The sequence below is a fragment of the Peromyscus maniculatus genome, chromosome 13, assembly GCF_049852395.1.
Source record: "Peromyscus maniculatus bairdii isolate BWxNUB_F1_BW_parent chromosome 13, HU_Pman_BW_mat_3.1, whole genome shotgun sequence".
Taxonomy (NCBI): Eukaryota; Metazoa; Chordata; class Mammalia; order Rodentia; family Cricetidae; genus Peromyscus; species Peromyscus maniculatus.
Genome location: NC_134864.1, coordinates 68248228 through 68261727, shown reverse-complemented (window position 1 = coordinate 68261727; position 13500 = coordinate 68248228). Strand labels below are relative to the sequence as shown.

At 41.3% G+C, this 13500-nt stretch overlaps 1 protein-coding gene across 1 annotated transcript; it reads right to left on the bottom strand.

Moving 5' to 3' along the window:
* Positions 1-5978: 5978 nt before the first annotated feature.
* Mettl21c (methyltransferase 21C, AARS1 lysine) lies at positions 5979-13277 on the bottom strand. Its single transcript, XM_006996803.4, has 4 exons — positions 13121-13277; positions 10511-10662; positions 6969-7086; positions 5979-6519 (listed from the first exon to the last, which is right to left on the bottom strand). Exons 1-4 carry the CDS (start codon positions 13200-13202, stop codon positions 6125-6127), a joined length of 747 nt encoding a protein of 248 aa, XP_006996865.1. The 5' UTR covers positions 13203-13277; the 3' UTR covers positions 5979-6124.
* Positions 13278-13500: the final 223 nt, after the last annotated feature.

Here is a 13500-nt window from a genome sequence, read left to right as displayed (position 1 = left end):
CTTGGGGACTCCTGGCAACTTCCCTAGCACCGGGTTTCTCTATCTCCATGGTATCTCTGTCTATCATTGCTTTCCCACTCCATCCCTGTTCCAGCTTGACCATCCGATTCCCTTATGTTCTCATCCCCTAGCCCCTACCATCCATTGTCCACCCCTCATCCCCAGTTTACTCATGGAGATCTCATCTATTTCCCCTTCCCAGGGCAATCCATGCATCCCTCTGGGTCTTCCTTGTTAGCTAGCTTCTCTAGAGTTGTGGGTTTTCTGGTTATCCTTTGCTTTACATCTAGTATCCACTTGTGAGTGGGTACATACCATGTTTGTCCTGAGTCTGGGTTACCTCACTCAGGATGATATTTTCTAGTTCTATCCATTTGCCTGCAAATTTCATGATGTCATTGTTTTTCTGTGCTGAGTCAGTACTTCATTGTGTATATGTACCACATTTTCTTAATCCATTCTTCAGTTGAGGGACATCTAGGTTGTTTCCAGTTTCTGGCTATTACAAATAATGCTGCTATGAACATAGTTGAGCATGTGTCCCTGTGGTATAATTGAGCATTCCTTGGGTATATGCCCAAGAGTGGTATAGCTGGGTCTTGAAGAAGATTGATTCCCAATTTTCTGAGAAACAGCCATACTGATTTTCAAAGTGGCTGTACCAGTTTGCACTCCCACCAACAATGTAGGAGTGTTCCCCTTGCTCCACATCATCTCCAACATAAGCTGTCTGCAGTGCGTTTGATCTTAGCCATTCTGACAGGTGTAAGATGATTTCTCAGTCATTTTGATTTGCATCTCCCTGGTGACTAAGGATGCTGAGCAATTCCTTAAATGTCTTTCAGTCATTTGAAATTCTTACTTTGAGAAATCTCTGTATAGCTCTATAGCCCATTTTTTAGTTGGATTGTTCATTATTTTGATGTCTAGTTTCTTGAGTTCTTTATATATTTTGCAGATCAGCCCTATGTCAGATATGGGGTTGGTGAAGATCTTTTCCCATTCTGTAGGCTATCATTTTGTCTTATTTACTGTGTTCTTTGCCTTACAGAAGCTTCTCAGTTTTAGGAGGTACCCATATATTAATTGTAACTTTCAGTGTCTGTGCTATTGGTGTTATATTTAGGAAGTGGTCTCCTGTGCCAATGTATTCAAGACTACTTCCTACTTCCTGTTCTATCATGTTCAGTGTAACTGATTTTGTATTGAGGTCATTAATCCACTTGGACTTGAGTTTTGTGCATGGTGATAGATATGGATCTATTTGCAACATCTTCTACATGTTGATGTCCAGTTATGCCAGCACCATTTGTTGAAGATGCTTTCTTTTTTCCATGGTACAGTTTTGGCTTCTTTGTCAAAAATCAGGTATTCATAGGTGTGTGGATTAATGTCAGGGTCTTCAATTCGATTCCATTGGTCCAAATCTAACTTTAAGCCATGGTGGTCCAATAGAATACAGGAGGTTATTCCAATTTTTTTGTATCTGTTGAGATTTGATTTGTGACTGAGTATGTGGTCGATTTTAGAGAAGGTTCCCTCTGTTTGTGTCTTCTTCATTGTTTCTATTTCACTTTTCAGGTCTTGAACTGTTTCCTTCATATGTTTGATTGCTTTTACATGGTTTTCTTGGCTTTTTTAAAAGGGATTTATTGATTTCTTCCAATTTTTTGTTTGTCTTCAAGGGAATTTTTTTATTTCCTCCTTAAAGGCCTCTAGCATTTTCATGCAGTTACTTTTAAGGTCACTTTCTGCTTCTTCTACATTGTGATGTTCAGGTCTTGCTATTGTAGGAGGGCTAGGTTCTGGTGATGCCATATTGCTCTTTATGTTGTTGTATGTATTTTTGCACTGATGTCTACCCATCTCTTCCTCCAATAGGTGCAAGAGATGCCTGTGTCTGAGTGAGCTACTATTGGTCTACTCTGTGCTTGCTGTGTCTGTGTCTCAGGGGGCCCCTCTGGGTCCAGTCTTAGCTCTTGGTCTAATTGGAGCTAGCAGATTCTGTATCTCAGGGAGCTGCTCTTGGTCCAATCCAAGCTAGCTGACTCTGTGACTCGGGGAGCCTCTCTTGGTCTTATCAGGGCTCTTGGTCTAGTCAGAGCTGGCAGATTCTGTGTCTCAGGAAGTCACTGGTGTTGCAGGGCAGTGGGTATTGGGGTAGGGTGTGAGTCTTGTAGATTGCTGGGTCCAATGGGGGATTTGGTGGGGGAGCCTGCCCACAGGAATCTTCCCTGCTGGCCAGCAACTGGGGCAGAGATGGGTGGGGGTTCCTGGGGACTGGCTGTGTCCCAGGGCCTGGGTCCTAGAGGCAGGACTCTGAGTAGGAGAAGAGTCACTCACCTCTTGGTCCAATGAGAGCTGGCAGATTCCATGTCTCAAGAAGTTACTGGGGTCACAGGCGGATGGGTATTGGGGTAGGGCTTAGGTCTTGTAGATTGCAGGGTCCGATGGGGGGGGGGGGGTTGGTGGGAGAGCCTGCCTGCAGGACTTTTCCCTGCTGGCCTGCAACTGGGACAGAGTTGGTTGAGGGTTCCCGGAAACTGGCTGTGTTCCAGGGTCTAGGTCCTAGAGACAGGACTCTGGGTCAGAGACCAAAATTGATGTTTATTGGACTTTTTTTTTAATGTAAGAACCCTTCAAATTGTTTTCTAACATGACGATACTAATTTAATGTATTGTTCATAAAGTAAGGGTCGTGAGTTTTGGGGGGATTTTTTTTGTTGTGGTGGTGGTGGTTTTGTTTTTCATCTTTCTCTGTTACTTTTAAACTGGGTAGTGGTTGTGCTATCTCTTTGTGGTTTTAATCTGCATTTCCACAGTAAATAAAATGCTTATTAGACATATGTCGCTTCTTTGGTAAAGCCTTTTTCTTTTTTTTCTTTTTTCTTTTTTCTTTTTTTTTCTTTTTTTTTTATTTTATTTTACAATACTATTCAGTTCTACATAACAGCCACAGATTCCCTTGTTCTCTCCCTTCCTGCCCCCCTCCCCTTCCCACCAGCCCACCCCCCATTCCCACCTCCTCCAGATCAAGGTCTCCCCCGAGGACTGGGATCGATCTGATAGACTCAGTCCAGGCAGGTCCAGTTCCCTCCTCCCAGATTGAGCCAAGTGTCCCTGCATAAGTCCCAGGTTTCAAACAGCTAACTCATGCAATGAGCCCAGGACCTGGTACCACTGCCTAGATGCCTCCCAAACAGATCAAGCCAGTCGACTGTCTCACCTATTCAGAGGGCCTGATCCATTTGGGGGCCCCTCAGCCTTTGGTCCATAGTTCATGTGTTTCCATTCATTTGGTTATTTGTCCCTGTGCTTTATCCAACCTTGGTTTCAACAATTCTCCCTCATATAAACCTTCCTCTTTCTCACTAGACTCCCAGCACTCCACCTGGGGCCTAGCATCCAGATTCCTCAGTCCTTGGATGAGGTTTCTGGCACAACTATTAGGGTCCAGTCATCCTTGTTCCACATCTGGCATCCTCCTATGAGTGAGTACATACCATATTTGTCTTTCTGAGTCTGGGTTACCTCACTCAGGATGATTTTTTTCTAGATCCATCCATTTGCCTGCAAACCTCATGATGTCATTGTTTTTCTCTGCTGAGTAGTATTCCATTGTGTATATGTGCCACAATTTATTTACCCATTCTTCAGTTGAAGGGCATCTAGGTTGTTTCCAGGTTTTGGCTAGGTGAAGCCTTTTTCAAAGTTTGTCCACTCTTTTTCATTTGGACTGTGTTATTATTTTAGTTCTTTATGTATTTTTATATTAGCCTTGTATTATGTTGGTGTAAATTTTGTAAATTTTCTGCTAGTAAATTTTAAAAAGCAAAGTTTTTTGTGGTTGGTATGATCCAGTTGCACAATTTTTATTTAATTTTTTTAGGCAGGATCTCACTATGTAATCCTGACTGACCTGGAACTCATTATGTAGACCAGGCTAGCTAGAGATTCCCCCTACCTCTGCCTGCTAAGTGCTAATATTAAAGTAGTGAGTTGCCACACCTGCCACAGAGTAGTTTTAAATTGAAGTATTTTAGATATGATTTCTGAGACATCTTTGTTGATCCAAGGTTACAAAGATTTTGCCCTGTTTTTGTTTTATAATTTTTATTGTGAAATTAGATAAGAGTCAAGGGTATGTTATATGGCTGTGTACAGGTTTTTTATTCTTGAGTCTATGACTTAAAAAACTACTTTCGCCGGGTGATGGTGGCGCACGCCTTTAATCCCAGCACTCGGGAGGCAGAGGCAGGCAGATCTCTGTGAGTTCGAGGCCAGCCTGGTCTCCAAAGCGAATTCCAGGAAAGACACAAAGCTACACAGAGAAACCCTGTCTCAAAAAAAAAAAAAACCCAAAAACAAAAAACAACAACAAAAAAGACTGCTTTCCCATTGAATGACCATGGCACCTTTGTCGGAATTGGTTGACAGTGTGTGGGAGTGTCTTTCTGAACTGTATGTTGTTCTGTTGACCCCCACCACCATCATGGCCATCATGTCTTTGTCATACTCAGTTACTGAAATTAATACTGAGAAATGAATGGTTTCCAGATTGAGTTCTCCCACCCATACTCAACAGGGAATAACAGCAAATAAAATAATACTGTAGAGTTCCCAGACAAGTACCATGTTTTTGACATACATTGTACAGTTACCAAAAACACTCTGTCCTTTCCTACACTGTTTCTCCTGTAAGACTTGATCCTGTAATTTCTGTATCCTAAAGCAGAGTACTACAGAAAAGTTCTTTTTTTTTTTTTTTTTAGGAAAGTATAGCTAATGTGTTTGTCAATATTAGTTGTTTTTATTTATTTAGTGAAAGGATACATAATTTCATATGTGTGTGTAACAATGGTTGTCAGAATTTTGTTTTTTCTTTCTCAAAAGAAAAACTTAACTCTAATGTATGGGGGGAGTATGCATGTTTATTTATGTTCACATTTGTGTGGAAGCCGGAGGTGAATACTGGGTATCTTCTTCAATCACTGTCTACTCTTGAGATGAGGTCTCTGAACTTGAAGCTCGCCAATTCAGATAAGACTGGCTATCCAGCAAGACTAGGGATCCTCCTGTCTCTACCTTCCCAGCACCAGGATTGCAAGAGTATACTGCTGTGCCCAGTTTTTTATATGGTTCTGAAGGATTGAATCCAGGCCTTCATACTTATGTGGCAAGCACATTATTGACTGATCCCCCGCCCAGCCCTGTGATACTTATTTTTGATTTTTATGATGTTTTATGAGAACAAGTAATTCCATTCTTTTCTAATGTTACAAGAACTTTAATCAGAAATTTGTGGAGAGAGAAAAAACAGGCAATGTAGAAGTCTAATGGGAAATTGTCACATGTAATTGAGATAAAGTACTTATAAATTCTCTAGAGAAGTTTTTGTTAAGATACATATGTGTCTGAGTGTGTTAGTAACATGTATGTGTTAGTGTGTCCAGAAGAGGGCATCAGATCCCTGAGAGCTGTAAAGAGTTGTTTGCTGAACACTAACTTGTTATATGGGTGCTGAGATCTGCAATCCAGTCCTCGTGATTGCATAGCAAGTACTCTTAACTGCCAAGCCATATCTCTAACACCTCGAAAGAGGTTCTTAAGACATCTATTTCCTCATTCTAGCAGTTTCCATGTTGTGCACCCTTAGTCATTGTTACCCTCCCCCTGCCACAGTCCATATTAATGTCCTAATCACAGTATGCCAATCACCATGGCACACACCTGTAATCTGGAGGCTGAGGCAGGTGCATATCTGTTTCAAAGCTGCCCTGGGCTACAAAGACCTTGTCAAGTTCTGTGTTAATAATTATGTCAAAAGCATATTGGCATATGTAAAATCCAGACAGTTACAGCAGAAACAAGGAAGAACCCACTTGTTCATTACATTCTTTATGTAAAATGTGTTAAGCACTTAACTAAGTAAGATTCTTGGGAAGTTTGCAAGTCAGCTTTCATGTTTCTGTGTTCTCTGTAGATACTTAGACTGACCATGTAATCTTATCATCCTGGAAAGTTGTGGTATTGAGTTACACTTGAATTCTAGCTATACCAGTAAGGAACACTGTACCTTCTAATAGCTCATAAGACACCAATACTTTGAAAGGCTCTTTACATATCAGTCCCATTTTAGTATACCTTTAAAAAGTTTGACTGATGACTCTGAATGTTCAGCCACGAGAGTGGTATCAAAAACTTGCTTGAACTTATCTAAAAAGTCATAATCAGTGCTGAATCTGAATTTGTTTGCCCAAAGCACCACAGTGCCTGGCTGGGAAAGGTACACCATGGTAGCGAGTAGCTTATCCAGAAAGTAGTGGTGGTAGACCACATCAGAGGCTAGGACATAATCGTAATAAAAGTTTGACTTAGGGAATTTCTGGTCCAAGTCTTCCCCCCATATCAGTTCTTTCACTTCAGGTAGATGAGCTGTGCATTCCAGTGTGTTTTTTAAAAGATTGTATTGAAGATTTCCTAGAACATCAGGCAGATCTGTTGCCGTGACTTGAGCTCCTAAAAGAAAGAGAAATGGTAATGCTTCATGGAGACATGTAAGTAGCCACAATTTCCTTTATTAGAAGATGGTTAACATCTGCATCTCTAAACCCTGCCTTTGTTGGTATAGGCTGAGCAAACTGATGTTATTTAAACTGTACAGTTTCCTCTTTGTATACCACATTAGATGTCACTAGCATCCCAACTGGAACCTCCATCCCCATTCATGAATGTTAAAGGGATTCAGTTTCATACCTTTGGACTTTCAACTTCCTTGCATAAAAATTAAATGAATTGATGTAGTTGACTAGCTCCTCCAAGACTGTTATCTCTGAATAATTAATGATTCCTGCCATGTGACATTTGGGAGTGATTCAATGAAATTGTGGCCAAGCTATGCATACCCTGTCAGTAGTAAGAAATCAGTATTGTCACAGGAGATCTTGAAATGAGAAGAAGAAACAAACCTAAAAGGCTGGACACAATGGAAACAAGGCCTGGGCCAGCACCAATTTCAAGTATTTTAGCATCTTGAAGATTTAATTCCTCTGTATGCTCTTCCAAATATTGGCACAAAGCTGTAGCCTAAAAAACATTAACAACAATTTCCATTTTGGAATTGGATCATTAGACGCCAGGAGCAGACCACTGTAAGCTTGTAGTTGAACATTAAGGTGCAACCCTAAATATTTTCAGCTTGTAAGTGTTTTGTAAGAACCAAAATAGCCAGATACTGAGGCTCAGACCTGTAAGCACAGCACTGAGAAACTTGAGCCAGCCTAAGCTACCCTATGATTCTGTCTCTTTCCCCCATCCAAAAAAAAGAAAGAAAGAAAGAAAGAAAGAAAGAAAGAAAGAAAGAAAGAAAGAAAGAAAGAAAGAAAGAAAGAAAGAAAGAAAGAAAAATTAAATGTCATACCCATCTCTGCTATGAATGTTATAATTCTACCTACAGAACTGGAGAAACAGATTAGTCTCGTCTGAGTCAGACCTGACTGATCTCAAAGCGGAAAGAAGGAAAAAGAGATTAGTTCCACTCTTAGAATAAATGGGGAATGTGCACTGAAAAATAGCAATTCCTACCAGCTTTGTCATATTGAGTCTTTAAATGCTTCAAGTAAGTTACAAACACCTTTCTCCCAGTTCTTTCATCAAAATTCAGATTAACTAAGATTGTTACATTGGACAAGTGGCACCGTCCCTCCCCTTCCTCTTGGCTGATAAATACTGTCAGAATAGTACTTCTCAAAGTGTTCAGAGTAGCTTGTTAAAGATGCAGATCTTTAGCTTCTGTAGGTCTGGGTCTGCATGTTTAGATCAACCCTAATGATGCCAGTCTGGATTACAATATGAGTTAGCAAATTAGTTTTTGTGCATGACAGCAAATGTCCTTTTCATTGTTTATTCATTCTTTGTTTCTACTCCCCAAACTTTTCTATAATGAGATAATACCTCATTGATTCACCAAAAATAAGTGTTATTTGCATCAGCTGGGCATGGTGGCACACACCTTTATTCCCAGCACTCAGGAGGCAGAGGCAGGAGGATCCATGTCAGCTTGAGGCCAGCCTGGCCTATGTAGTGAGCCCCAGGACAGGTAGGACCATCTCTCTCTCTCTCTCTCTCTCTCTCTCTCTCTCTCTCTCTCTCTCTCTCTCTCTCTCTCTCTCCCTCCCTCCCTCCCTCCCTCCCTCCCTCCCTCCCTCCCTCCCTCCCTCTCTCTCTCTCTCTCTCTCTCTCTCTCTCTCTCTCTCTCTCTCTCTCTCTCTCGTGTGTGTGTGTGTGTGTGTGTGTGTGTGTGTGTGTGTGTGTGTGTGAGAGAGAGAGAGAGAGAGAGAGAGAGAGAGGAGAGAGAGAAAGAAATACTGGCTAGCAATGCCCTGGGAAAGACTAAAAAGGTAAGTATGTGCAAGAGACTAACAAATCCATATATACTAGGCCAGGATTGCAGTGTGGACATGGAGATGAAAAGCAGTTGAGCTCTATAGTTTGCACTCTACTTCCTACTCAGAAATGATTGGCCAGAGAATTCCTGGACACCGGCTTTCAGCATTGCAGGCCATAAGGTGAATAGCGCAGTAACCCTATTCACCCCATTGCATCCTGTGTTGAACAGATACCTGCAAGGATAATAACAGTTATCTATGCTGTCAAGGTACTCCGGTGGCAGGGCTAAGACAAGTAAACCAGTTACAAAATACTGTGGTTCATGGCATAAGCAAAGCATACAAGTGGAACAGCAGAATAAAGGCTGGGATGTCAGTACAGTCTTCCTCATGCAGGGAGAGACGTGCCAGCTGAGGAAAGATGCAGGTGGCCTGCCGGGTGAGAGTAGTAGATGTCAGACAGCACCAAGGCAAGGAAAGGGGTTTGGGTTGGCAAGAAGTTCTTGTGTGGACCTTCAATATTGAGGACCACCTAGAGTGGCCCAGAACAAAATTCTCTGTACAATCTTGTGAAGATGGCTAAGGCCAGCCTCCCTCTGAGGACACCCTGCCCTCCAATAAGTGTCATCTGAAGTGTCATTTTGACATTTTAAACCCCAAACTCTATCCCTTAAAAACAAAACAAAAAACCTCTAACAGTAACCTCTTTTCATGGACAGGTGCACCATAAATCACACAGGAAGTACCATTTTCCCATTTACAGATCCCAAGAGAGGCCAATTTGGTGCACAACAGACTGAGGTCTTTTCCTAATATTTACCATCAATATAGTTACCTATTTACCTAATATAATAGGAAAGGAACAGGGAGGTGTGGTATTGTCAAACTTAGGGTTGGAGAAAAGACTTTTGCTGGAAGGAAATCATACCCATGTATAAATACTAAAGGAGCCCCCAGACCAGAAGCCCTGGCTCCTCCCACTTACAACCAATCCCCAGGACCACCTGGAGAGTCTTGTGGGACCCTCTTCATGACTGTTCAGTGCTCCACAGAGCCACCATCATGGCTTCCCAGATCAGAGTCCCTGCACTATGTCATCTGTGTTACTAAGACAAATTTTAAGAAATATAGTCACAACCTTCTTCCTTCCCCTAGCCAGTCTTCAATCAAAATCTACATTTCAATAAGATCTCAATATAACTCCAAAGGTCTGAAATTTCTGCTGTGGATCCTTAATTCTGGGCAGGCTTGCTTTGGGAAGACTGGTAATACTGGGACCCAGAGCACCCAGGGTTAAGGTTTACCAAGCCTATGAAGCTTACTGAGCCTTTGTATTCTCAGCTGTGAGGTGTAGGAATAATGTTGCATCAATAACTAAAACTAATGTGGTCCTAGATGTAGTGGCTCATTAATCTTGACAACCATGTCAGCAACTCATTGTTACACCATTAGTTCACATTTGAAATACGGAAACCAAGGAAGAATGGACAAAAACTGCCCATGACCACAAATCTGAAAATAATGGACTTTTTGTCTTTTCAGTACCATCCTCACAAGCATGGGAAGTGAAAGGTAGAGAAATGACTGCTGAATGTTTTCTCTGAAGTAAATGCCATTTATCATGTGAAATAAGCCTGAAGTTAATGAATGGCTGAGAATGAGGGGATCCCAAAGATGCCTATTGCAAATTCTACACTATAAACTTTTTTCATGTAATAGTTGTATCAGTTTTACATCTCATTTCCAATGTGGTCTACTTATATGTCACTTGAAAATATTTCAGTAAATATTGTTTAGGGTTAGGGGTGTGTGTAGCTCAGTGATGGCACACTTGTCTGTCATGATGAGAAGGAAGAGAAAGGATCAGCAAGGAGCAAGAGGAGGAGGGAGGTACAGGAAAGGGAGAGGATTTTGCTTCAAAGCCAGTGCTGCTGGAAGAATTGCTATTATGTCTGCAGAGCCCAAACACAACCCAAGCCCCTGGGAGACCAGGCTGTTACTCATCAATCAGAAAAGCACAGAGCTGAGAAGGCACATGGCCAGTTGTCCTAGACAACACAGATGTATAAAACATTTTTTTTTCTTCAGAAAGCCTAACCACAAATAAATGTAGCTGTTCTCACCCCTGGCCATACCACCGTGCCATAGCTCTCAATGGATTCTTGTATGATGATCTTCTTGCCTGCAAATCGATAATGCTCTTGTGTGTAACTGGCATAGTCTGTAGGAACAAATTTCTGGATACTACGAAGAGATGACTCTATCCTGTCAGACTCTGTGAAGCAGAAAAATCAGATGGACCTTAGTAAGATTAAAAATAGATGAAATTTTCCCTAACGGTAGGGCCACCATCAACATTGACTAGATAAAACACAAAACTGAATTACATGGGGGTGATGGAGACTGGAATTCACATGTGACACTTTATATATGGCAAAATGACAAAGGATGCCCCTGGTCTTTCCTTAGGAGAGAACAGAATACTTGTCCCACTGTCTTTTGCCACCAAAGGAAAGCATTGTTATCTGGTTATATGCAAAGTGGCTTGAATGAGCTCTCTGAACTTGGAGGAGCTAGATAAACACACATCTGCCTATTTTTAGCTCTTGGGGTGAGGTAATATTCCCACATGTTGGCAGGAGCACGTTCTCTTAAATCCACAACTACCCCCCCCAACCCCCGGGCTACCCACAGTTGAACCAGTTCTCTAAGTCTGGGGAGGCTGTTGGCTGAACTCCAGATATTAAATTACAACTGCTTTAAATACTCTTTTAGCCCCATGAGCCATGATAGCAGTTCTCAAATGTCATATAAAATGAGGAAGAGAGCACCTGACAGGGCTGGTATCATGCAGTCACAAATCTTCACAGGTTTTCCAGAGTTTAAGAAAAGCAGTGAGGCAAAAGGAAGGAGGATGAGGATGCTGAGCTCACAACCTACCAGTCCCTGTTGGCCAAAGACGAAAGTGGAACCAACAATGGGGATTCTGTCTTGGAGCAAAAGGGACATGTGCCCCTTGTCTTTGTGTCCTAGGAAATGACTAGGTTTTGACAGGAATAGAATCTGGGCTCTAGGAAATCGATGGGAAAACAATCAGTGAACATTTGATGTCTGTCAGAGCAGCCACTCAAGGTAGAAGAGGAAGGAGGTGAGTTTGGAAAGAGCCCTACTCAGTGACAGCTTCCTTCAGGGCAGGACCTACAGTGACTTCAAGTGATAGTGATTGTTGCATAGACTTTTAAAAATAAACTAGGGCTTTATAGGTTATGTGTCTATATATGTTTTCATTTTATTTCCTCAAAGTTTATTGTATTTTATGATGGTGTCAGTGTAGGATATATTGGGAACAGGTTCTGACCACAGTGAGGGTGATTGAGTCGTTTATAAATTAACCTAGGGGAAGCCTTTGGTTCTTCTGATGACCTCATGGTTTTTAACAAGCAGACAGTTCTGATGTCCAACACTCAAAAGAAAAATGAATGCAATGAAAAAAAAAAAAAGCTGAGCTTCAACTAAGCTGTCAGGACCTGCTCACCAAGAGCCAGCTCAGTCCTGGGGACATCCTCTCCACTGTAGAGCTGCAAGGGGCAAACCTACAGCCTTCACAGTGACCTGACAAATAAGCCCCATCTTTATGAATGATTGATAAAGTCCTAGACTCCTACCCCAGAGCCTTGAGCTGGTGCTGAATCTGGTTCAGACAAATAGCAGGCCAAGGAACACAATGGGGAATGTTGCACTCCCAGTCCCTACAGAGAGGAAGAGACAGGGATTCAAGGGACTTGACAACGATCATGTATAAAAACACACACCATGGGTGGTGTGTGTTCCAGCAACAGAGGAGATGGAAGTAACATGGAAAGCATAGGTCACAGTGAGATGTGTAAAGTAGGTGGGTTTTTTTTTTGTTTTGTTTTTTGGTTTTTCGAGTAGTTTTAAATTTTATTTAAAATTTAAAAGTAGTGAGACTTAAGTAGTTTTTAAATTTCATTATTTCATATATATGGTTATTTTGCTTTCGTGTGTGCAGGTATATCTGTGTACCATGTGGGTACAGGGTATGTATGGTACAGTATCTGCAGAGGCCATAGAAGGCATCAGATCTGGAACTAGAGTTAAGATGGTTATGAGCATATATATATACTATATATATAGTTTTACATAAGACCATTTGAAGTTCTATAAAAAGAAAAATATCTGTATTAAACTTTGAATATTTTCATTTATTATAGTTATAGTAAACATTTTTAGAGACAGTTATATTTTATGAAAACAATATGAAAAAAAATAACACCCTCTTTAGCAGAGGTGAAATATTTTTACCACTTTAAGTTGTTGTTTTAAATGGCTCTCAGGACATCCTTGATTATGTCTATTCTTATTTGCTTCTGAATCCATGCCCAGGTGTATTTCTAAACTTCCACATGGCTCTAAGGAGAAAATACCCCTGACAAGGATCCACCATAGGAGAAATTTGCCAAAAATGCATCTGAGCAAAAAGAAAAAACATCTGAATTGTCTTTTGATGTTTTTAAAGTTTTTGTTTCAAACATAAAATACTCCCAGACCTGTACGAATAATAAAACGTTGTGGAAGTGGTAAATTAACAATGAAAAATAGATGGTAATTGCTTATATGAAGATATTTCTCTGCTACTCTCTATTATAGTTTTAAAACCTAGACTTTAGAAGGAATATAAATTCTTGTGGCTGGGAAATGCTGTAAGGGCTTACCTACTGAATGTCCTGAGAAGCCATCCTCCTGTGGAGTCCCTGGACACAGGGGCTGTTGTGCTGTGTTGAGACACTGGTCCATAGCCAGAACCTGAGGAAAGGGGAAAAAACACTTCAGACTCAGCCTTGCAGGGTTCCAGAAAGCACTGCTTATCACCTTATTGTCTGCTGAGTCAAAAAGAACCTTTGCTTTTCAGCTTGGTTCCTCGGGGTGAATAAGGCAGCCACCCAAGGAACTGGTCTTATGGAATGAGATGAGGCCCCCTATGTTCAAGAAGAAATGCAAACCAGAGCAAGTGGACCTGGGAGCAAATGCTGCTGTTCCCTGTCATGACCCAGTGCTATGCAGCTCATTACTAAGTTCTGGTTTTAATTATTTC